General features: G+C 48.5%; 1 protein-coding gene across 4 annotated transcripts; it reads right to left on the bottom strand.

Annotated features, from left to right (window-relative positions):
- Window positions 1–551: 551 nt before the first annotated feature.
- On the bottom strand, window positions 552–24589 carry LOC116984621 (GTPase HRas). Of its 4 annotated transcripts, none has more exons than XM_033038874.1 (6): window positions 24515–24589; window positions 8663–8792; window positions 6395–6573; window positions 4481–4640; window positions 2412–2536; window positions 552–1442 (listed from the first exon to the last, which is right to left on the bottom strand). In XM_033038874.1, exons 2-5 carry the CDS (start codon window positions 8771–8773, stop codon window positions 2417–2419), a joined length of 570 nt encoding a protein of 189 aa, XP_032894765.1. In that variant the 5' UTR covers window positions 8774–8792; window positions 24515–24589; the 3' UTR covers window positions 552–1442; window positions 2412–2416. The 4 variants fall into 4 exon arrangements, with proteins under 4 accessions (XP_032894765.1, XP_032894764.1, XP_032894763.1 ...); XM_033038873.1 differs by having other exon boundaries at window positions 24307–24580; XM_033038872.1 differs by lacking the exon at window positions 24515–24589 and adding an exon at window positions 12971–12990.
- Between the last annotated feature and the right edge of the window lie 247 nt (window positions 24590–24836).

Raw genomic sequence — 24836 nt, forward strand, 5'->3', positions numbered from 1 at the left:
GACAGTCATACACTTTGAGTGACCGCCGATGATGAATATGGGGGTTATTAATTTATTGTATTTTGTTGCATTTACACGTTAAGCTGCTGTAAGAATTTCATTGTTCATACACATGTCAATTAAACATGACATTTTTGACAACTTTGGACTTGAATCATACAAAATGGTGTCAGAAACAGGGCAACTCATGTCTACTGTCTGAGTGCAATGTACTATCCCTACAATCTTGTACTTAAGTATAATTGTGCCTATGTATCAGTATGATTTTTACAAAACTCTCTCTCCTCATTTGCTGTTGCTGGATGCAGTCATAAGGAATAGTAGAACTAGGCCATTCGGCCCATCAAGTCTACTCCGCCATTCAATCATGCCTGATCTATCTCTCTCCTAACCCCATTCTCCTGCCTTCTCCCCATAAACTGACACCTGTATTAATCAAGTACTAGTCAACCCCCCCCCCCCCTCCCCCACCCCACAGTGAACAGTCTGAGAAGAGCCGCCATCGATTCCCAGCTGAATCGCCGCAGAGCAAGTAGTCACAGCAATGTGGGGAGTTTCTTTTCAAATCATCTTTATTTCAGCTTGGAAATGTACAACGTGTTAAATAAAGCAAGAAAGAGAGAAAGAGGGAGAGGGAAGCTGGCTGCAGGCACTGGCTGAAGTCCCGGGCAACCGGGAGTGACTAAAACACTCCAAACCAGGTGACCGAGGGCATCGTGTGTCGTCGGGGGCTCCGGGATGGGGAAATCAGGAGATCGAACTGCCCCAGAGAGGAGTCAACACCTGCCCAGGGCTCAGTTTGGCAATGAAGGGAATACAGAGAGGGAGAGGATAGTGTGGAACACCCCTCCATCCTGACCGACCGGAGACTGTGTGAGGAATAGTGTGGGCAGGAGAGGGGGTCCCAGTGGATGCAGGAGGGGGGGGGTTGGGGTTGGCCAGAGGGGAAGTGTCATGGGTTCGGGCACCTCTGCCCATGCCAGGGGAGAGTGCCCACGGGGGAGGTTCAGAGTTGCTTCGCTGATTCACAAAGAGAACGGCTCTCAGCATCCCCCACTGCTACACCTCCCACTCCCACCTCCGATTCCACCCCCTCCCCCCCGTGCCTGTTTCCAGTCCCAGCAAGCAATCTGCGGCCCTAATTCAGTGAAGTCCACACTGCCCGCGGTGGGCAGCCCTGGCACAGTGTGGAGTTGGGGTCTGGGGTGCCAAGAGGGACAGTGTGTGGCCACAGTGGACACCAGGGGAGGGGGTGGTGTTGGGGGTCGATTTAGTGTCACGAGGTGGGCAGAGGTTTGTGTATCTCCAGAGGCCAGGGTGGGCAGGGGTATGGGTGAACGGGACCCCGCGCCATGCCCGACTCCAGCACCGCCCACACGCCAGCCCCCGTCACCGCCCCTCCCACGGCATAGCGATGGCCGTATGTCCGCTGCTCCAGGGACCTGCAGGGACAGAGGGAAGGACCGTCAGAAAATTCAGTACCACCCCTCCCACAGTGCCACTCCCCGAGTACTGCCCCTCCCACAGTGCGCCACTCCCCGAGTACTGCCCCTCCCACAGTGCGCCACTCCCCGAGTACCGCCCCTCCCACAGTGCTCCACTCCCCGAGTACTGCCCCTCCCACAGTGCGCCACTCCCCGAGTATCTCCTGCAAAGTTAGCACGGGATTACTGGGCCGAATGGTGATTCTGCCTCTGCTGCAGGGAAAGTGGGCATGAAGCGCCATCATGTGGCCGCTGCTCGCAGGTACAGCAGGCCAGCCACAGCTACAGTGCAGACAGCAGAACAGCTGCCCCATCACAAACCCTCCCCACCCAACACCTCCCCTCTACCCTCCCCGATCATCATCTCGACCCTCAATTGTCCCCTCCACCCATTAACCCCCCTCCCCAAACTTTTCAGCCCGTTCTCTAAACTCTCTCGTCCTGTTCACCCCCGACCCCCATCCGCTCACATTTCTCTTTCCATTCCATCAAATCTCTCGTCCTGTTTCTCCCCCCCTTCCCCACCCATGTCTTCTCATCCCCACCGGTACCTCCTTACGTAACAACCCCCAGCAGACACTGTCCCCCCCCACCCCGACTCCCTGCCGACCCCCCTCCCCAGCCTCTCACACCCACTGCCCTGCCTCCTGCTGCCCGCACCCTGCCATGCTTCATCCACGGCCTCCTCTACCTTTGGTAACAGATGCTCGCTCAACCCTCCCCTCGCCTCCGCACCCTTCAGCCAACGCCTGCACAAGAGAGGCAGAGACGGTCTCCAATGAACGGCCGCTCACTGACTCTACGCACCCCCTCCCATCCCCTGAGCTGCCAGCCCTGCCCCTCCACTGTCAGACGTGGGTGGGTGGGGGAGATCGGGGAAGGAAGAGGTGCAGGGGCTTGAGTTCCCCCCCCCCACCCCACACTTACCCTGGTCACAAGAGGACACATTTACAGTTGTTGCAGTCCTGGCCACTCTCATCCGGCGGGTTCGACTTCCTCACTTTGTGTTGGCTGATCTCTCGGACCAAGGTGTAGAAGGCGTCCTCCACCCCCTGGAAAGGGGGAAAGGTGAGGAGGATGTGGAACGTAACAGCCCAGTGCGAGAGAGTGGGAGCTGGATGGGATGTGGAGGGGCTCCCGACACACGGACAGGGGGAGGGAATGGGGCAGCGGGGGGGGGGTTCTGATGGAACGAACATGGGAAAATAGAGATGCACTCCTGGGAATAAATGGTACGAGGCAGAAAGGTTCGGTATCCAGAGGGACCACTGAAGATACAGCAAGTTACTAAGAAGATAAATAACATCCTTTGATGCACGAGGTCTCAGCACAAGTCTTACTACAAGTGGACCAGTGAATGTCATGATGCAACTAGGGTGCAGAAGAGATTCACCAGGATGTTACTGGGATGTTAGTTTGAGATATAGGGAGAGGTTGGACAGGCTAGGACTTCTTTTCCTTGGAGCGTAGGAGGCTGAGGGGTGAGCTTTTTGAGGCAAACAAGATCATGAGGTGCATGGATAAAGCAAACGCTCAGTCTTTTTCCCAGGTAGATAATTCCAAAACGAGAGGCATAGGCTTAAGGCGAGAGGGGAGAGATTTAAAAAGGGCCTCAGGTGCAACTTTTTCACTCCGAGGATCGTCTGCATCTAGAATGAGCTGCTAATGGAAGCTATAGAAGGGTGGCATGGTGGCGCAGCAGTAGAGTTGCTGCCTTACAGTGCCAGATAACTTGGTTAAAACTTGACTATGGGTGCTATCTGTACGTAGTTTGTATGTTCTCCCCGGGTTCTGCGGTTTTCCTCCCACACTCTACAGACGTAGAGGTTTGTTGGTTAATTGGATTTGTTGAAAATTGTCCCTGGTATGTAGGATAGTGCTATTGTATGGGGATCGCTGGTCTGCACGGATTTGGTGGGCCGAAGGGCCTGTTTCTGTGCTGTGGACTAAACTAAGTTGATCCAGTTACAATTTTTAAAAGACATTCGAAAGATGAGGATAGTAAGGGTTGAGGGATATGGGGAAAATACAGGCTGAAGTCTTGATCGACTTGGGAAGGTGGGCCAAAGTGCCTGTGTCTGTGCTGTACAGCTCTATGCCTGGACTTTGCCCGCTGATAAGATACCCCTGGTTACTATAAAACTCAATCTTTGTCACCAGTCTTTTCTGCCACCCCCTCCTGGAGAACTGCCACCTGGAGACTCACACCTCACCATGTTATTCCGGTATTGTACTTGTTTTTCCCACCTTTTCAGTTTACATCACAATCTTTGCAACTTTCTGCTGCTCGCCCAGTTATAGGAATAATGAGTTTATGTTGGATACAGTACAGAAAAGATTCACAGGATGTCACCGAGAGCAGAGGACTTGTGTTAGAGGGAGAGACTAGATAGATTGGGACTATTTCCCAAAGAGCATAGATGAGGGGTGACCTTATCGAATAGTACTAGAAACCAGGAACTGGTCCTTCAGCCCACGAGGTCTGTGCCAAGTTAAAGTAGCCCCGTCCGCAGGGATTTATAAAATTGTGTGGGGTGTAGACAGGATGAATAGTCATGATTTCCCCCCCAGTATAAGGGAGTTTAAAACTACTGGATGTAGGTTAAGGTGGAAGGGGCAGATTTAAAGTGGTTCTGAGGGTCAGCTTTTCCCCCCACAGAAGGTGATGGGCACATAGAACGAGTTGCCGGAGGAGGTAGTTGAGGCAGGTACAATACAACGTAAAAAACATTTGAACAGGCAAGACCGCAAGATGTAGGAGCAGGATTAGGCCATTCGGCCCATCGACACTGCTCCGCCATTCGATCATGGCTGATCTATCTTTCCTCCTCAACCGCATTCTCCTGCCTTCTCCCCATGGACATGGATAGGAAAGGCTGAGAGGGATGTGGGCCAAAGGCGGGCAAAGGGGATCACCTTGCATGGGGCTTGTTGATCGGCATGGACAAGTTGGGCGAAGGACCCTTTCCCGTGCTGTGTGACACTACGACTCCTACCTGCCTGGTTTTGGCCGAGGTTTCGATGTAAGGAATGCCATAGCTCCGGGCCAGATCCTGCGCTTGCCGTGTCTCCACAGTCCGGGACGGAAGGTCACACTTGTTCCCCACTAAAACCATCGGAACGTCATCGGAATCCTTCACCCGTTTGATCTGCTCCCTGCAGGACCAAGGAGATTATGAGCACCTCCCCAATAACATTGGCATCAAGAGATGCCACAATACCAACTTCAATCCCCACCGCTGATAGGTACAGGGAGGCCATTTGGCCGATTGAGGCCCTGTTGGCTTTAGTTTAGTTTATTGTCACGCGTATCGAGGTACAGTGATCAGTTCAGTTTATTGTCACATGTACAGAGGTACAGTGAAAAGATTTTGTTGCTTGCTAACCAGTCAGCAGAAAGACAATGCATGATTACAATCGAGCCATTTACAGTGTATAGATAGATACATGATAAGGGAATAACGTTTAGTGAGAAGATCACAGTTAAAATAAGAAATATCTCTTGGGAGTAGAAATTGAAAAGGGTGGAGCAATTGTAATATGCGATTGTAGATCTGCTTCTTTGACCAGCACGCAAATAGTCGCCTGGGTTGGGCACCATCTTGGAAAATATTTTGTTGCGTGCTAACCAGTCAGCGGAAAGACAATACATGATTATAATCGAGCCATCCAGAGTGTATAGATACACGATAAAGGTCATAAAGTGAATAGCATTTAGTGCAAGATAGAGTCCAGTAAAGTCTGATCAAAGATAGTCTAAGGTTCTCCAATGAGGTAGATAGTAGCTCAGGACAGCTCTAATTGTTGGTAGGATGGTACAGTTGCCTGATAACAGCTGGGAAGAAACTGTCCCCGAATCTGGAGGTTTGCGCTTTCACACTTCGGCCACTCCCTCTTCTCCCCACTTCCATCAGTCAAAATGTATAGAGGTGTGTAAACGCATCCACAAAAGCCTGGTAATCACAGCATCAGCGGGAGGGACAATATTGGCGTCTTAGGGAGTATCAACAAACCGAGAGACCTCCGAGTACAAGTCCAAAGATCCTTGTAGATGGCAATACAGAGAGATAATGTGCTTAGAAAAGCATATGGAATGCTGGCCTTTATTAGTTGGAGATTTGAATAAGAGAGGAGAGGTTATGCATTAACTATGAAACACTGGCAGACCTCAGCTGGAGTATGGTATGCAGTTCTGGGAACCAAGGTACAAGGTGGATGTGACAGGACAGAGATTCACCAGAATATTATCTAGAATGGAGCATTTTGGTTGTGAGTAGAGACTGGAGAGGTGGGGTCTGTTTGCCCTCAAGAGGAGGTGGTTAAGAGGCACGTGATTGAGGTACAAACAGTTATGAGAGGTATAGACTGGGTAGAGAGCAGGAAACATTTCCCCGGTCGTCAGAGGTAGTTTTAGGATAAAGGTGGGAGTGATTCAGAGGGGATATAGGGTTACCATCAGCTCCAGAGAGTGAGTGGCGAGTGGCTGATACACCCCGCCAGGGAGAGAGGTGGAAGCAGAGTTGCCGATAACATCTAATAAGTGTCCAGAAGAGCATTTGAATTGTTGACATAGAAGGCTAGCGGCAAAGTGCTAGGAGTTGTGATGAATGCGGAAGTGTGAACATTGGTCAATGTGGACATAGTGGGCCGAATGGCCCGTTCCCTTGTTGTACATAGGTTCTCGGAGCAGAATTAGGCCATTGGGCCCCATCAAGTCTACTCCGCCATTCAATCATGGCTGATCAATCTTTCCCTCTCAACCTCATTCTCCTGCCAATTGTAAGCTTTCTGTACAGTAACACTGCACGTAATTGAACAGGCTGCATGCGGGGGTGGTCTGCTTATCGTACACCTCTCAGCGCGCGGGACGAGCCAGGGTGTGTGGACCATGGACAGGGATCAGCACCGACCTGTACTGGTGGATGTCTTCAAACGACTTGGTGTTATTGATGGCGAAGACACACAGGAAGCCCTCCCCGGTCCGCATGTACTGGTCTCGCATGGCGCTGTACTCCTCTTGGCCGGCCGTGTCGAGGATGTCCAGCAAACACGTCTCCCCGTCGATGACCACCTGCTTCCTGTACGAGTCCTGTGGGTTCATAAGATCATAAGTGATAGGAGCAGAATTAAGCCATTCAGCCCATCAAGTCTACTCCAGTATTCAATCATGGCTGATCTATCTTTCCCTCTTAACCTCATTCTCCTACCCATACTAATCAAGAATCTATCAATCTCTGCCTTAAAAAAAAATCCATTGACTTGGCCTCTTTATCCCAGGGTAGGGGAATCAAGAACTAGAATGCATTGTGAGAGGGGAAAGATTTAATAGGAAACTGAGCTTTAAAAATACCCAATGTCTTAGCCTCCACAGCCATGTGTGGCAATGAATTTGAAGATTTCAAGGTCAGTTTATTGTCACATGCACCAATTAAGATACAGTGAAATTCAATTTACCATAGTCATACTAAAAAACCCAACGACACACAACTACATAAAAGTTAACATAAACATCCACCACAGCGGATTCCCTACATTCCACACTGTGATGGAAGGCAATAAAGTCTAACCTTCTTCCTCTATTTACCATCCTCCAACTAAAGAAATTCTTCCTCATCTCCTACCTAAAGGAATGTCCTTTAATTCTGAGGCTGTGCCCTCTAGTCCTAGACTCTCCCACTAGTGGATACATCCTCTTCACATCCACTCTATCCAGACAGACCTTTCACTATTTGGCTGGTACAGACACTGCCAGAGGGAAGGGACCTGCGCTCTCCCCCCTCCTCTCACCCCCTCAGCCCACCTTAACCCAGCAGCACAAACCTTACCTTCACCACCAATCCCTCTGTATATTTTAGTGGAATTTTAAACAAATTTAGAGCCAAAAAGGAAACAGTTTACAATTAGGAAAACTAATTTAACACCAAAAAATTTGTGTTCCAAGATAAACTGGAATTAATGACGACACAATGTGACACAGCGGTAGAGTTGCTGCTTTACAGCACCAGAGACCTGGATTCAATCCGGACTGCGAGTGCTCTCTGTATGGAGCTTGCACGTTCTCCCTGTGACCATGTGGGTTTTCCTGGGTGCTCTGGTTTCCTCCCATGCTCCAAAGATGTGCGGGTTTGTAGGTTATTTGGCGTCCCCGGTATGTAGGATGGAACTAGCGAACAGGTGAATGCTGGTTGCAGCGACTGGGTGGGTTGAAGGTCCTGTTTCCATGCTGTATCTCTAAACTAAACAAGAGACTGCAGATGCTGGAATCTGAAGCAAAACACCAAATGCAGGAGGAACTCAGCAGGTCAGGCAGCATCTGTGGAGGGAATGGATAGGCAACGCTTTGGGTTGGGACCCTTCATCAGACTCGGATGGAATAATTGAGGCGAGAGTGACCAGGAGTTCCACACTGCTGCGAGCACCATAATTTCTGGATGTGGGGAGGACATTTCCACTAGTGGGAGAGTCTAGGACTAGTCATAGCCTCAAAATTAAAGGACATTCTTTTAGGAAGGAGATGAGGAGGAATTATTTTTTTTAGCCATGGGGTGGCGAATCTGTTAAATTATTTGCCCCAGAAGGCTGTGGAGGCCAGGTCAGCGGATATATTTTTAAGGCAGAGATACACAGATTCTTGATTACTACGGGTGTCAGAGGTTATGGGGAGGAGACAGAATGGGGTGAGGAGGGATAAATAGATCAATCATGATTGAATGGCAAAGTAGACGATGGGCCGAATGGCCTAATTTTGCTCCTATCACATGAATTCTGTGCAATACTGGCATCGTAAAAGTTATCCAGTCATCCCAGGTTTACACTGTGCCTCAGACACTTCCTCCATCTTTCTTCCCCCTCCCCCCCCTCCCCTCCCTCTGCAACTTAAAACACATTTAATTTATAACTGAACCTTGAACCATTTCCCTCTCCACAAATGCTGCGCGACCCGCTGAGTCATTCAATCCAATAATCCTATTTCAATTTCTAGCATCGGCTGGTTTTGATCTCCATGGGCTGAACCCAGCTTCGACTGACCGCCACTGACCCGACACCCATGGGGGACGGTCGGAGACAAGGTACCCTGGGAGCGGGGGATGTGGAGGGAGGTTGGACGTCTCGCCCACAGCCGGGGAGGGGGGTTGAAGGGGCCAGCGCCCCAGTCGCAGGTCTCGGCGTACGCCTACCTCGATCGTGGGGTCGTATTCATCCACAAAGTGGTTCTGTATGAGTTGGATGGTCAATGCGCTCTTGCCGACACCTCCTGCTCCCACCACCACCAGCTTGTACTCAGTCATCTTCCGGATCAGCTGCCGCCTGCAATCCAAGCATCAAGAGTTTAGTGTCCGCCCCGCTCTCTGCCTCACCGAGGCCTGGTTGAAACCAGACCAGAGGCCTCATCCCTCCCTCTCCCTCCCCCACGTCCACACATGCACCATAGAACACATCCTTCCCGGACACACCACAGCGCAGTTTGGGAACGGCTCTGCCCAATACCGCATGGAAAATGATCATGGTCCACTTATCTACCCCTCCCCCAGCCCAGGCCCACATGACACACCCCTCAACAACCCCCTGAAGAGGGTTCCCTCCCACAGCAGCGATCAACAGACCAGGAGCTAACAGAGAGGCCCCCCAACCCCGATTTAAACAAAACACCAGAGATGGGGGTGAATATTTCACGGCAATGGAACTTTCTTCCTCCATGGATGCTGCCTGACCTGCTGAGTGCTTCCATTTGACATCAGATTTCTGTAATCTGCAGGATTTTTGTTGGAGCTTTGGCACTCACTCACACACACACACACACACTGGTAGATGTGCACACCGCCTAGTTTCTTTATGTGTCAGTTACTTTTAGACAAGTGAAGTGGAATTCAAAAGGCAAGTCCCTATCAAAATCAAGGGCACGCTAACATCGTGCAGGGAGACAATCCGCACGCCTCCCGGAGTTTTCCGGAGCGGCTTGGCTGGAATGTTATGGCTCCGTCTCCTTGATTCCGATTCCTGGTCAAATCCCTTCAGGATCCCAACGACCAGTCTCAATGGGTCAATGGTTCTTTATTGCCCTGTATACACTGCACAGAGAACTTCTTGCAACCATCATCATATTTGGCACTGTTTTCTTTTAGTGGGACTTCGGCCCACCAGGTCCGCACCGACCAGCGATCCCCACACATTTACACTACGCTACACACACTAGGGACAATTTGCACTTATACCAAGTCAATTAACCTACAAGCCTGTACGAGTGTGGGAGGAAACCAAAGATTTCTGAGAATACCCACGCGGTCTCGGGGAGAACGTACTAACTCCGTACAGACAGCACCCGTAGCCGGGATCGAACCCGGGTCTCTGGCACTGCAAACACTGTAAGGCAGCAACTCTACTGCTGTGTCACTGACCCGCCCCATTTACAAAAGAAAGAGTCCAAAGTCCGGTCCACATGCAGGTGTACTGAAGCTCCCCCGATCAAGGCAAGCCCAGGTATGCCCCAGGCTGCTGTAGGGCCTCCTCTCTCGCCTTCGACCGGCTCGGCCCACCAACCGTCAACCCTCTCCTCGCCCGAATGTCTCCTGAGTCGCGGGGGGGGGGGGCCTCCTGCAGCCAACCTTGCAGGCACGGGATCCAATACCCCGGTCCCTCTCCTACCGGCCCACTCTTCGCTTCCATTGTGGCCAGCGGCTCCTTCCTCCTCGACTCAGGCACAAGCATGACGGCTGCCGAGCTCCCCCCACCCCCTCCCCCGTCAAGCAGCGGCCCCACCGGGTCCTTCGTCTTGCAGTGGGTCAATATCTCAGCACCAGCACAGTCCAATCCCAGCCAGGGCGGATTGGTGCTCCTGCTGCCGTCTGGAGCAGCGGTGATCCCTGGCGACCTAACCCCGATGACCTTGGAAACTCACAAAGGGAAACTGTTCACCAAGTTTCACTTCCCTCTTCACTGACTGTGGCTGGGATTCTATTCATAACATCAGTACAAGGATCATTTCTCAGCATTCTGGCAGATGTTCAGGCAGCTATGCGGGGGAGGGGCAGGGCACGGGGCATGTGTCAGCCTGGTCACTGAGGGCAGTGGGCAAACTCCAACAGTAGCCAAACTGTGCCAGTCACACCACGACCACCCCACACACAGTGGGCAGAGGCACCAAGTCCGTATGTGCGGTCTCCACTATATCCAGTCCCATTTTTCCAGTCATGAAGACATACAGCATGGGAACAGGTCCTTCGGCCCATCTCATTCATGCTGGCCATGATGCCTCATCTAAGCAAGTCCTATTTTACCCAACATTTGGCCCATATCCATCTCAACTGTCCTACTAGAGACATGTATCGCAGGAACAGGTCCTTTGGCCTATCTCATCCATGCCGGCCAAGATGCCTCATCTAAGCGAGTCCCATATTGCCCACGTTTAGCCCATAACCATCTCAATCTTTCTGTAGATAGGCACAAAGTGCTGGAGTAACTCATCTGGTCAGGCAGCATCTCTGCAGAAAAAAAGATGAATGACGTTTTGAGTCGGGATCCTTCTTCCGACTGCTTTCCTATCTACATACCTGTCCAAATGCCTTTTAAATATTATTGTACCGGCCTCAACTACTTTCTCTGACAGCTCGTTCCCTGTACCCACCACAACCCTGTGTGTGAAAATCCTGCCCCCGTTAAATCTTTCCCCTCACCTTAAACCCAAGCCCTCTAATGTTAATTCCCATGGGATTCACACAGTGTTGAAGGGCGGGATGGGGTGGAATTTGTTAAATGTGCCCAGGAAAGTTTTCCTAAACAAGATGTAGATGGACCCCACTAGAGAGGGGTAACACTCAACCTCCTAGTGGGAAATGGGGCAGGGCAGATGACTGAAGTGTCAGTGGGGGAAGCACTTAGGGAGCAGTGACCATAATCCAATTAAGTTTAAAAATAATTAAGGAAAAAGATAGGACTGGTTCACAACTTAAATTCTTAATTGGAGCAAGGCAAATTTAAGGCATTAGGCAGGAACTTGCAAAGGTTTATTGGGACAGGCTGTTTGCAGGTAAAGGGATATTCGTCAAGTGAGACAGGGAGAGTTCAGGGACAGCGTGTTCCTGATAGAGTGAAGGGCAAGTCGGTCAGGAATAAGGATTCAGGGATAACGAGAGATAGAGGAAAAGGTCGGGAAACGCAGGCATTGAGTCAGAGGAAGGGTCTCGATCCAAAACATCACCCACTCCTTCTCTCCATAGATGCTGCCAGTCCAGCTGAGTTACTCCAGCACTTGGTGTCTATCTTCGGAGTAAACCAGCATCTGCGGTTCCTTCCTACACAAAGGAGGCATATGTCAGGTACGGGCAACAGGGATCAAACAAATCTCCTGAGGAGTACAAGAGATGTACGAACCCAATGGTTATCAGGAGGGCAAAAAAAAAAGTAGTCAAAGAAAATCGTAAGGGATTCTACAAATATATTAAGAACTAAATCAAACCAGGGAGAGAACAGGTCCCCTTAAAGATTAATGTGGTTGTCGCTGTGTGAGCCACATGAGATGAGTTTGAGTTTAGGTTAGTGTCACGTGTATCGGGGTACAGTGAAAAGCTTTTGTTGTGTGCTAACCAGTCAGTGGAAAGACAATGCATGATTGCAACAGAGTCATCCACAGTGTACAGATACATGACGAAGGGGATAATGTGAATAACGTTTAATGGAAGATAAAATCCAGTAAAGTCCAATCAAAAATAGTCAGAGGATCTCCAATGAGGTAGATAGTAGCTCAGGACTGGTCTGTGCAAGTGTTAAATGAATATTTATTTACTATGTAGGACAGGGAAGCTGAGGAATTCAGGAAAATGAAGAGTGATGTATTGGAATCTATCCACATATCCATGGGAGGTGTTGGCAGTCTTAAGGCAGATTAAGTTGGACAAATCCTTGGGGCCTGATCAAGTGTCTCCCAGGCTAGTGTGGAAGTTAGGGAAGAAATAGCTGGGGCCCCTAGCAGAGGTATTTCCATCGTCTTTAGCTACGGATGAGATGCCAGAAGATAGAAGACTGGAGGTTAGCTAACGCTTTAACCTTATTTAAGAAGAACAGAAGAGGAGTCAGGGAACTGCAGCCTGGTGAGCTGCACGTCAGTGGTGGACACTGTAGTTTTGATTAGCTTTGAGATACAGCGTGGAAACAGGCCCTTCGGCCCACCGAGTCCATGCTGACCAGTGATCCTGCACTCTAACATTATCCTACACACTTGCATTTATACCAAGCCAATTAGCATAAAATACTGTACGTCTTTGGAGTGCGGGAAGAAACCAGAGCTTCCCGGAGAAAACCCATGCAGGTCACGGGGAGAACGTACAAACTCCATACAGACAGCACCCGTAGTCAGGATTGAACCTGGGTCTCTGGCGATGTAAGGCAGCAACTCTACCTCTGCGCTACCGTGCCATTACTGGAGGGGATTCTGAGGGACAGGATGCAGCAGCATTTGGAAAAGCAAGAATGGTCTTGACCGGAAAAGCCACCCATTTCTTCCCTCCAGAGATGCTGCCTGTCCCGCTGAGTTACTCCAGCATTTTGTGTCTCTTTGGAAAGGCAAGGACTGGTTAGGGATAGTCAACAGGCTTTTTGCATGGGAGAATGTTACACAGTTCATGCGTAGATGCTGCCCGTCTTGTGGATATCTCCAGCCTTCAGTCCATCTCACACCTCAGTGAAGCAACCTGCCGTACAATAACATCCCAACACTGCCTGGTGTCAGTCCATCAATACAGCCCGAGCCAGCAAGGCTTAGCCATGGCTTAACAGGTAAGACTCTCACCTCCGAGCCCCAAGGTCGCAGGTTCAGCTCCCATGTCAGAAGGTCAGCGCAAAACGCAACAAGGTGGCATTCGTGACAAGGCAGTGTAGAGGCAATGTCACACCATTGATCCCTGGAGCTACTAAACCAGGGGTCGTCCATGTTCTCAGGAAGCATCACAATTGGAAGGAATGGGGGTGTTCTGTATAGGACCATTGGCCAATATTCACCAGCAATCAATATCAATGAATATATCAATAGGCCACTAAACATCCTCCTCGACAATTCTCAACACTGGTGCCCCGCAGTGAGGCGTTCACAGCCCTTTACTATATTCCCATTAAATCATAACTGAGGCCAAAGTCTCCTTTAACTCCATCTGCAACTCCATTTGCAGGTGACACCACAGTAATTGGCCAGATATCGAAGGAGCTAGCTATTAACTTTAGGAGATAAGGAGTACGCGCGCCAGTCAGCATCAATGGTGCCGAAGTGGAGATGGTCAACAGCTTCAAGCTCCTCGGCGTAAATATCACCAACAATTTATCCTGGTCCAACCATATTGACATTACAGCCAATAAAGAACACCAATGCCTCTACTTCCTTGAAAGGCTAAGGAATGTACCAATTTATACAGATGCACCATAGAAAGCCTGTTGGTTTGGCCACTGCTCCCGTAAAGACCACAAGAGAGGTCAAGTTGTGTACACAGCCATGTCCATTACACTGTAGCTGAGGCAGGTACGATTGCAACGTTTAAGAAGCAATTACTAAGGTACATGGATTGGACAGAATTAGAGGGATATGGGCCAAACGCAGGCAAGTGGGACTAGTGTCGATGGGACACGTTGCTCGGTGTGGGAAGGTTGGGCCGAAAGGCCAGTTTCCACACTCTGTGACTTTTTGACTCTATGACAAACCAGCTCTCCCCCTATTGATTCCATTTACACATCACGGTGCCTCGGGAAAGCAGCCAATGTAATTGAGCACCGTCCACCCCATGGGCATCCCTACTTCTCCCCTCTCCCGCTGGACCGAAGAAATAGAAACTTGAAAGCATGTACTCCCAATCTAGCCTTGCGATTTTTTTAATCTGCACCTTTTCTGTAACTGTAATGCTATAACAATCTAAACACTATATTCTGCACTCTGGTATTTTTCTCGATGCACCACATGATGCACTGGGTACGACTTGACTGTACTCATGTGTAGCATGACTTGACTGGATAACAGGCAAACACAAGTTTATACTGTACCTCATTACAAAGGACAGTAATAAACCAATACCAAAATAACACACATGGACACAAAGGGAGGCACAGACACTGACATACACATCTACCCACACACACACACACATGAAGCACCTTCAGTGCTGCCACACTCACGCACTAAGTGAGGAAGTACGAGAGACATGTCTAGGTCAGAAGGATGGGGACAAGCCATAAACCTCAGTGCCTGGGATATTACCATACTGATTCACGGCTTGTAGCCATCATCTATCATAATTCAGTTCAACCAGAAGGACTGAACATGAAGTTGTCTCTTCGGCCCGCACTAATCAGTGATCCACCTTCCTATCTGTCCCATTCATTGAGGGAATTGGTCACCAGTGACTGCAGACAGCCAGTGGCGGACTGGCCAGGGTGTCAGCTTGCCCGATGGCAAGTGGGACCCTGATGAAGTGGGCCCCCTTTGTCTCCTGGCAACCAATATTTTTAGACCCAGTCCGCCACTGCAAACAGCTGCCTAGCCACAAACATCTGGACGATGGATCTTCTAAGATGATGGAAGCTCCAGAACTCCACCGCCTGACTTCACACTGACAACAATCCTCCAACCTGCAGTCTATAGACTACAAGTCATCTCTCCTCGTAGATCAGTTGTCTGGGTTTGTCCAGCCACATTGCAGTGAAGCATCTTGAACTCTGCAGAAATAGAAGTTATCACCAGAGTCCACAGGAGCTGTCAACAGTGTAGATCCTGCACAGGTTGTCCTGACCACAGATCAACAGTGCACCAATGCTGGATTCTCATTCACGTCATCGGACCCCCGAGTCAGTGACCCAGCGCTTAGTTCCACCCACTTACTTTGACTTCTGCTAGGTAAAACATTTTCAGATTTTAAAAAAAAATCTATAAATTAAAATCAAAATCTGGTTTCTTGCTCAATATATTCCAAAGTGCTGGAGGAAGTCAGCAGGTCAGGCAGCATCTGTGGAGGGAATTCAGTCTGAAGAAGGGTCCCGACCAGAAATATCAACTGTCCATTTTCTCTACAGATGCTGCCTGACCCGCTGAGTTATTCCAGCACTATGTTTTGCTCAAGATTCCAGTACTTGTAATCTATTGAGTGCCTGGAATATCCTGAGAGATGGCCAGCCTTGTTTCGTAGGAGAAGGGAAACCAATATTGTTACTCAATCTGCGCATCTGTGACTCCAGACTACCCTAAGACACACTCAGAGTAGAAACAAGCAGCAAGATGTCGCCATTCAGTCCATCACATGTCCTAAGTGTTGTACACTTCAGAGTCAGAGCTGTACAGCACTAAACAGGCTTTTTGGGTCACCTTGATCAAGTTGGCATAATGGGCTTGTCCCATTTGTCTGCATTCCTACCACTCTTTGCGTGAAAAAGATTCCCCTCAGGTTCCTGCTATGATTTTCCCCCTCTCACCTCAAACCTATTCCCTCTGGCATTTAAGAAGGAACTGGTTTACTGGATACTGGTTTACACCAAAGATAGACGCTAAATGCTAGAGTAACTCAGCGGGTCAGGCAGCATCTCTGGAGAAACGGTATAGGTTACATTTCATGTCGAGACCCTTCAGTCTGATGAAGGGTCACAACCAGAAACATCGCCCATTCCTTTTCTCCAGAGATGCTGCCTGACCCGCTGAATTACTTTGTGTCTACTTATTCCCTCTGGTTCTTGATTCCCCAACTCTGAGTGAAAAAAATTCTACGCATTCACCCCATCTCTGCTCCTGACTATTATATGCACCTCTACAAGAGCATCCCTCAGCCACCTACGATCCAAGGAATAAAGCCCTAGCCTGCCCGATATCTCCATATAGTTCAGGGCTGCTATTTGAGGCTCATGTATTCAAAACTCACTACAATCCAACAGTGTGTTGGATTTTGTGTTAAGCTACATCTAGTTCACACTTGCATTGCAGTATTGTTGGGACTTCTGATCTGCACTATTAGTGATAGTGCTTTATGTTACAAGCAGAGGAAAGTGGATTACTCCAGCACCAATGCATCATCCTATGAAATCGATATGGCCTCTCTCTGACTGGATTAAATTTAATCAGCAATGGAACAACAACTGTTCTGACTGATTACATCACCCCTGTTCAAGCCCACAGCCATCATTTTAACATCTGTTTAGTACTAAGCCAGATGGTTACATTGGTTCTTTTCCAACAGGACAGGAGGGCAACATACAATTATTAAGCAGCGTCCTGGGCCCAGCCATCATCAGTTGTGTTAATAACCTTCCCTCCCAATCATGGCGTCAGAAGTGGCGATGTTTTGTTTAGTTTGTTGTCACATGTACAGTGAGGAGCTTTTTTGTCGCATGCTGTCCAGTCAGTGGTAAGACTATACATGATTACAATCAAGCCAGCCACAGTGTACAGATGCGGTCCAGGGGGAATAACGTTTAGTGCAAGATAAACTCCAGGGACCCATCGAATTCTCTCATAGATGGGACGGCAGTGGAGAGTCAACAGCTTCATGTTCCTGGGCATGCACATCTCCGCAGGTCTGTCGTGTTCATCATTGCAATCAGAAAGAGATTTCATCCACACCTCTACTTCCTTGGAGGATTGAGGAGATCCAGCATGTCACCGTATGCTCTGGCGAACTACCACGGAGCACACTGACCAGTTGCAATCATGGCCTTGTTTGATAAGTCCAAAATACCCAGGAACAAAGGAGGCTGCAGAGAGTGGTTGACACAATGCAGCCTGTCACAGGTACGGGCTTCCCCACCAACAAAGGGATCTCTAGGAAGCGCTGCCTCAAAAGGCAGTCAATACATCAAATACTAACATCATCCTGGCCACAATCTCATCTCACTACCAGAAATAAGCTCCAGGAGCCTTAAACGTGTGACCACCATGTTCAACAAAGAGCTTCTTCCCAGAATTCCATAATCCTGTTGCAGGGACATATGATAATTTTACGCACTTGTCTAGACTTCCCATCCGATCATTCAGATCACTGATCGCCAATTTATTCCCAAGTGGGTTTAGTTTAGACTCTAGGATTCACACCTTCCTTCCATTTAACCTAATTATCAAAACTCTCTATCCCATCTCCATTTTATCCCAAACTTCCTACCCAGATCCTCGCAGGTCAGAAGCAAGCCACATGAGACACTTTGTTGAATACCACTGTATACATCTGTGCATCACTGTGCTCCAGGGAACAGGAGGGGGGGCTTCATTTGCTAAAACAATGGGTGAGCTGTGAACAATAACACACAAAGGCCTTTCTCAAGGGGACCAAGGAAGTTCGGCAAATTTCCAGACAACTTCTACAGCTGCTCTGTAGAAAGTATCCTATTGGGATGCATCACAGATTGGTTTGGCAATAGTTCTGCCCAAGAATGCAAGAGATCGCAGGGAATTGCAGTTGCATCCCAGACAACCATGCAAACCAACCTCCCCACCATCGACTCCATTTACACTTCACGCTGCCTGTAGCAAGCAGCCAACATAATCATGGACAACTCACACCCTGATCATTCCCTCTTCTGCCCTCTCCTGTTGGGCAGAAGATACACCAGCTTGAAAGCATGTGCCACCAGATTCAGGGACAGCTTCTTGCCTGTTGTTAGACTTCTAGACGGTCGTCCCATAAGGTTGGGTGTCGACCCGATCTCCCAACCCATCACAGACAACATTGGACTTTTCCCTCTGTAACTGCAATGCTATAACACTGTAACCCTACATTCTGCAAAAAGGACGCAAAGTGCTGGAGTAACTCGGCGAGTCAGGTAGCATCTGAAGAAGGATCCCGACCTGAAACATCATCTATCCATTTTCTCCAGAGATGCTGCCAGACCCACTGAGTTACTCCAGCGGATTGTATCCTTTTGTGCAGTTCCTCATTTCTACTACATTTTGCATTCTAGTATTTTTCTCTCTGCTTCAGGTATTGTACTTGTATATGCCTTGTATCATATTATCTGATTTAACTGGATAGCGCAAAAGCTCTTCACTGTATCTGGGTACATGTGACAATAATAAATTTCTACCACACGGCTCAGCATCATTTTATGCAGTTGCTCAACATTAATCTGACCAGTAAACACTGGTCCATCAGATCTTGCATCAAACAGCAAATGATCAAACATACAGGGTCAACAGGATTTGCTATAAAAATTATTGCACAAGGCTGTGTTAGTGGTTCTGCCGAGTACTAGCGAAGCCACATCGTTACTACACAGTCAACTCTGCCTTGTTGCAACTTCCTCCGGCATATTAGCAGGCCTCAGGCGAGATCAATCTTCTCGAGAAACAAAACAACTGCAGTTGCTGGTTTATACCAAAGATAAGCACAAAGTGCTGGAGTAACACAGCAGGCGAGGCAGCATCTCTGGAGGAAAAGAATAGGTGACGTACCGGGGCTGGACCCTCCTTCAGACCTTTGCTCCAGAGATGCTTGACCCACTGAATTACCCCAGCGTTTTGTGTCTATCTTTAAGATTAATCTTCTTCCTGCTTGGCCCACACTGCAGTGCCCACCACTCCTGCACTCCATTCTCATGGAAGGCAAACGGCGCAGTCTGAACCAAACCCACTCCACACTGGTAGTAATGGGCCTGTCCCACTTTCACGACCTATTTTACTCGTGGACATTTTTCATCAGGCTAGAAAAACGCCCCGACCTTCTTGATGCCACGACTACCTACGACTAGTATCACAGCCTACCTACGACCATGTTGCGAGTACGAGTCAAGGGCAAACTCGGCAGAGGCCGTGAATTAGGTCGTGAAAGTGGGACAGGCACTTAACCCACAGATCATTGTTGCTGCCAATATTACAATCTCAAACGTGATATTCAGTGTCTTTGAGCTGTACTGCACAGAAACAGGCCCTTCGGCCCAGCATGTCCATGCCAACCGAGTTAGCATTCATGGAGAGTTCCATTTGCCTGCATTTGGCCTATAAACCCTTCCTATTCATATATCTCTCCAAATGTATTTTAAAAGTTGTAATTGCATCAGCTTCTACAACTTCCTCTGGAAACTCATTCAAGATACAAACTACTCCCTCCTTCCCCCACCCAGAGTGAAAAAGTTGCCCCCTTAAATCTCTCCATTCTCACATTACGCCTACACCTTCTACTTTTAGAATCGCTGGGGGAAAAAAAACTGCAAGTGTTCACCTTGTCCGTGCCCCTCACGATCTTGTACACCTCAATATGGTCACCCCACATCCTACATTCCCAAACTATCCAAAGTGGATAGGACGTACAAACCGGGTGGCGCCAGGCACATATCAGACACACGGATCAACAGCTACACAGGATGGGAGAGTTGAGGACTACCCCCTCCAGTCCAGCACCATCTTACAGAGTGCTCTGCACCTCTCTCATCCCAGCCACTGTAATATCATGCAGCACAGAAACTGGCCCTACGCTAATCCCATTTTGCCCACATCCCTCTAAACCTTCCCCATGCATGTACCTGTCAAAATTGTTTTTAACGTTGTTATTGTACCCGTCTCAACTACTTCCTCCGGCAGCTCGTTCTACATGCCCACCACACTGCTTTTTCTTGACTAAGTTCAAGTACAGTATACTGCACCTCTTACATGACATGCATGTTTACTGATGGTGCTTAACTAACAGATTAATAAATCGGAACATTCATTTGGAAACAGAAACATAGAAAATAGGTGCAGGAGTAGGCCATTCGGCCCTTCGAGCCTGCACCGCCATTCAATATGATCATGCCTGATCATCCAACTCAGTATCCTGTACCTGCCTTCTCTCCATACCCCCTGATCCCTTTAGCCACAAAGGCCACATCTAACTCCCTCTTAAATATAGCCAATGAACTGGCCTCAACTACCTTCTGTGGCAGAGAATTCCAGAGATTCACCACTCTGTGTTTGCATTTAGAATTTAGTTATTATATTGCAAGCAAAAATGTCCCCAACATTGGGTAGATTAATTGTTAAAAGTAGCTTAGTTTTTAATTGAATGCTTGACTTTGTCTACAAAAAATGTACAGCCCACCATCTCTGTGGAACAACTCACTCCTCTAGTCTCCTTTAAATCTCTCCCCTTAAACCTACGCATGCCTTCTGGTTTTAGACCACCCTTCCCCACCCTTAGAAAATTCAACAACCATCCACCCTATCTGCTCCCTCGATTTTGTAAATCTCCATCAGATCACTCCTCAGCCTCCGATACTCCAGAGAAAACAGTCCCAGCCTATCCAGCCACTTCATATAACACAAACTTAGTCCCAGTAATGATTCTAGGGAATCTTTTCTGCACATTCTCCAGCTTCATCACATCCTTCCTTTAGAGTGGCAACCAGACGTGCACATAATAAATAAAGCGCATTCCAGCCACTGAATTCATGTTCACAAGTTTATAGGAACAGAATTAGGCCATTCTACCCATCAAGTCTACTCTGACATTCAATCATGGCTGATCTATCTTTCCCTCTCAACCCCGTTCTCCCCATAACCCCCAGCACCTATACTAATCAAGAATCGATCAATCTCTGCCTTAAAAATATCCATTGACTTGGCCTCCACAGCCTTCTGCAGCAATGAATTCTACAGATTCACCACACTCTGACTAAAGAAATTCCTCTCCATCTCCTTTAAGGTACGCCCTTTTAGTCTGAGGCTATGGCCTCTGGTCATAGGCTCTCCCACTGGTGGAAACATCCTCTCCACATCCACATGATTTGTACAGCATGACGTCTCAACTTTTGTACTCAATGCCCTTGACGATGAAGGCAGGAATCACCATATGCCTCCTTCAGCAACCTATCCAGCCATCACACTGGAAAATAAGGACATGTACACACTTTCCAGGGCCCTGCCATTCACTGTGTATGTCCTGCCTGCTTTAACTTTCAAAAATTATCACTTCACACTCGTCATGTTCAATTCCATGTGCTGTTCCCAAGCCCACTTTCCCCATTAGATTGCGGCCCTCTGGCAATCTTAGACAACCTCCTTCACTTTCATTACACCATACTGGTGGCAATTGCAAACTTACTCATCATGCCATTTACATTCTCATCAAAGTCGTTAATACAAATGACCACCAACAGTAGAGCCAGCACTGATCCCTGCAGCACACCACTGGTCACAGGCCTCCCATCTAAATACTAACCTCGCCCACCATCCTCCGATTCCTTCCAACAAGCCAATTTTGAATTGTCTAGCTCACCTTGGACTCCATGTCCACATACATTCCTAACCAGTTAGCTAGCTTGCCCTGTATCGCATGTGTTCTAACCTTTCTGACCAACCTACCATGCAGTGCGATGTTTAAGGCCTTTTGTAAGTCCATGTAGGCAACGTCTACTGCCCTGCTCTTGTCAATCCTCTCGATCCCCTCTTCAAAACCTAGTCAAATTCCGCAGCATTGGCAGTGCTTTGTGTGATTCCTTACCCCTTGCATCCTTTCTTAAATAAAGGCACATTCCGCCTTCCATCCCAACACCTTTCAGCTGCTCAGACACTATGCCTGGAATCTCCCTACCCCTTTCCCCCACCATTAACTTCCATCCCAACACCTCCTCAGCCACCTGGTTCTGTATACCAGTCAAGTGTATTGGACTTGTTGTTTGTCTGCAAGTTGCTGGTGAGGGGGGGAGGGGGGGTTCAGTGACTCCTGGCTCCTCTAGTATCTTTGGTCTCCACCCACTCTAGCAGGGGAACCATGCCTACTTCAGGCAGTGTCTAACAGGTGGGTACAGATTCGACCTGCGGAAGTCCCAATGAGGCCAAAATTGGCCGTCTCACCCAGCCAAGGTGCCACATTTCCAGGGGGAAGATTTAAAGCACGCTCTCATAATTTTGTCCGGATTAAAGGGGGACCACCAGTTGCCAGAAAATCAGTGGTGGACCTGTACATGCAAACAGATGCCAACGGGACAATTTGCAGCATCCACAATGTTTTGTTAATTCAAACAGGAATTTAACATCAGATCACGAGATGACAGCAACCCGTCAATCATTTGAGCTCTTGAGATGAAGTGCAGCCTAAAAATAATCGAGATGTGGTGTTGTGTTTATAAACCTCCCGCAGTGTTGGGTTGGGGGAACGGTAACTACTATTTCCCATTTTAATCCCCGGCACCCCACTCTGTACAGTGGGGCTGTGGGCAGCTGGCCTGTAACTCCCTGGTCTACATGAATCTCAACTACCTACCTGATCTGTTCTGTCTTCATGCCTACTATATTCTGTTGTGCTGAAGCAAAGTAAGAATTTCATTGTCCTATCTGGGACACATGACAATAAACTCTCTTGAATCTTGAATCCATTCAGCAGCCCATCACAACCCCAACGGCATGACACCCTTTATCGACATACCCGGCTGCATTGTACGGATCAAAAGCCATCCAAGCTGCCAGGGTAATTAGTTGAGGCAGGAACAACTGCAACATTTGAAAGACATATGGTCAGCTACATGGACAGCAAAGGTTTGGCAGAATATGGGCCAAATGCAGGCAAGCTTAGTCGGCATCTTGGTCAGCATGGTCAGGTTGGGCCGAAGGGCCTGCTTCCATACTGTATGACTCTAATTCTGTGCTCTGACAGCCGTCATTGCACCTTGCCGCCTGACAATCACAGGTAGTTGTGTTCCAAAGCTGACTGCTGCCAATCGCTCGTTTATTTATTGATGTACACACCACTTATTAAATACAAGCTCGAGACCGGTCAGATGCAGAGCTCAATACATATCAAAGATACATATGATGCTGAGATTAGCAACAGACGCCGATACATACATGGGGAAAAGTTGCCACTGAAAACAACACCCGTTAATGATAACAAAATAACAAATAACACAAGACCCCCCCCGGAAATGCAACAATGAATCTGTAACAATCAAGATCACTGCAGATCTGAGTGCCATTGCCAGGGCCCGAACCCAGAGGCAATCGACACAGTCCTGAAGCCATCCTCACCATCCCTCTCCCTCCCGCAGATGCTGCCCGACTAGCTGGGTTCCTCCAGCTGTGTGGATTATTTTTGCTCCATACAACCAACACAACCGAGTATTTACATAAAGGGTGCCATGCTGACGGGGTCGTGATGGGCTGCTGGAAGGAGGCAGAGCTGGGGAGATTCACGCACACCAGAGTGTTACAAGCCCTGTCTGCGTGAACATTCCCCACGCCTTCAGTCCGCAGCCCCACCTCGCAGAGCGGGGCGCCGTGGATTAAAATGGGAATTAGCAGTTGCTTCCCCCCCGACCCAGCACCTCATCTCAGCATCTCATCTCAAGAACTCAAATGGGTGACAGGTTGCTATCATCTCATGCGCTGATGTTATATTCCTGTATGAATTAACAAAACACAGGAGATGCTGCAAATCGTGTTATAAACCCAGGCTGGAAACAGTCTGCTGTGCAGGTAGCTTCTTGGCCGTGGAAATCTGCCGATTCTACCTTACAGCAATCCCGGCTGTTCTTTATTTCAACATTGATCTTATTTACACTAGTCTGCAGTTCAACGAGTCTCTGCCAATTTCCCAAATTGACTAATAATCAATTAATAAACAAAACCAGGCCGCGTCTCCCTGTGATTTGAACAAACATCAATAACAAAACAGCGTTAGCCTTATTTTTTGAAACTTTTCCCCCCAGAAAGCTGAATATTTGTTAATTCAATATTTGCAAACATCACGATAACAAATGACGTACATCAAATGGTAACTTCATATAAATTCACGCTACATTACAAACGGATTTCCATGCATTGCAAGTGTACATGTTTGCAAAGAGTGCAGTGAAATGGTTTTATTTGCTAGCAGCCGGGGCGTCACCCGGTGCAGCCTTGACTTACCAGAAACTGCACTCAGAAGGGGAAGGGGGTGGGGAGGAGGGGGGGGGGGGGGAAGAGGAGGAAAAAAAAGCCGCAGTCAGAAGAAGCTCAAGGAATAAAACATAGCAGTGATGGGCAGAGACTGGCGTGCAGATTCTGGCTGGCTGCAGCGGTTACTGTGTGCAGTAGCAGGCTGTGAGTGTGAAGGGCAATCAGTGCAGCGCCTTGCCTCCGCTGCAGCCACTTCCACAACTCGCTGCAATCCCAGCCCACGGGCACGCCACCAGGACAATGTGAAGTTAGTCTGAGAAACGGGCCCCGCCCACCGACTCAACCAAACTTGCTCGCATCCCCTCTCTCATTGGTTGAATAAGCACCGCCCCTATTCCCACTGAGCCATCCTCTGATTGGGTGCCGACCCAGTCCATCACCAGTTAAACTATTTGGGCGGGAATAATCAAAATGACAGGGTAAGTGCCAAATGAAAAGAAGGGATGGACGAGTAAGATATCTTTTCAAATTAAAATTTCTATGAATAAAAAAATGAAAGT

The sequence above is a fragment of the Amblyraja radiata genome, chromosome 20 (genome assembly GCF_010909765.2).
Source record: "Amblyraja radiata isolate CabotCenter1 chromosome 20, sAmbRad1.1.pri, whole genome shotgun sequence".
NCBI classification, from domain to species: domain Eukaryota; kingdom Metazoa; phylum Chordata; class Chondrichthyes; order Rajiformes; family Rajidae; genus Amblyraja; species Amblyraja radiata.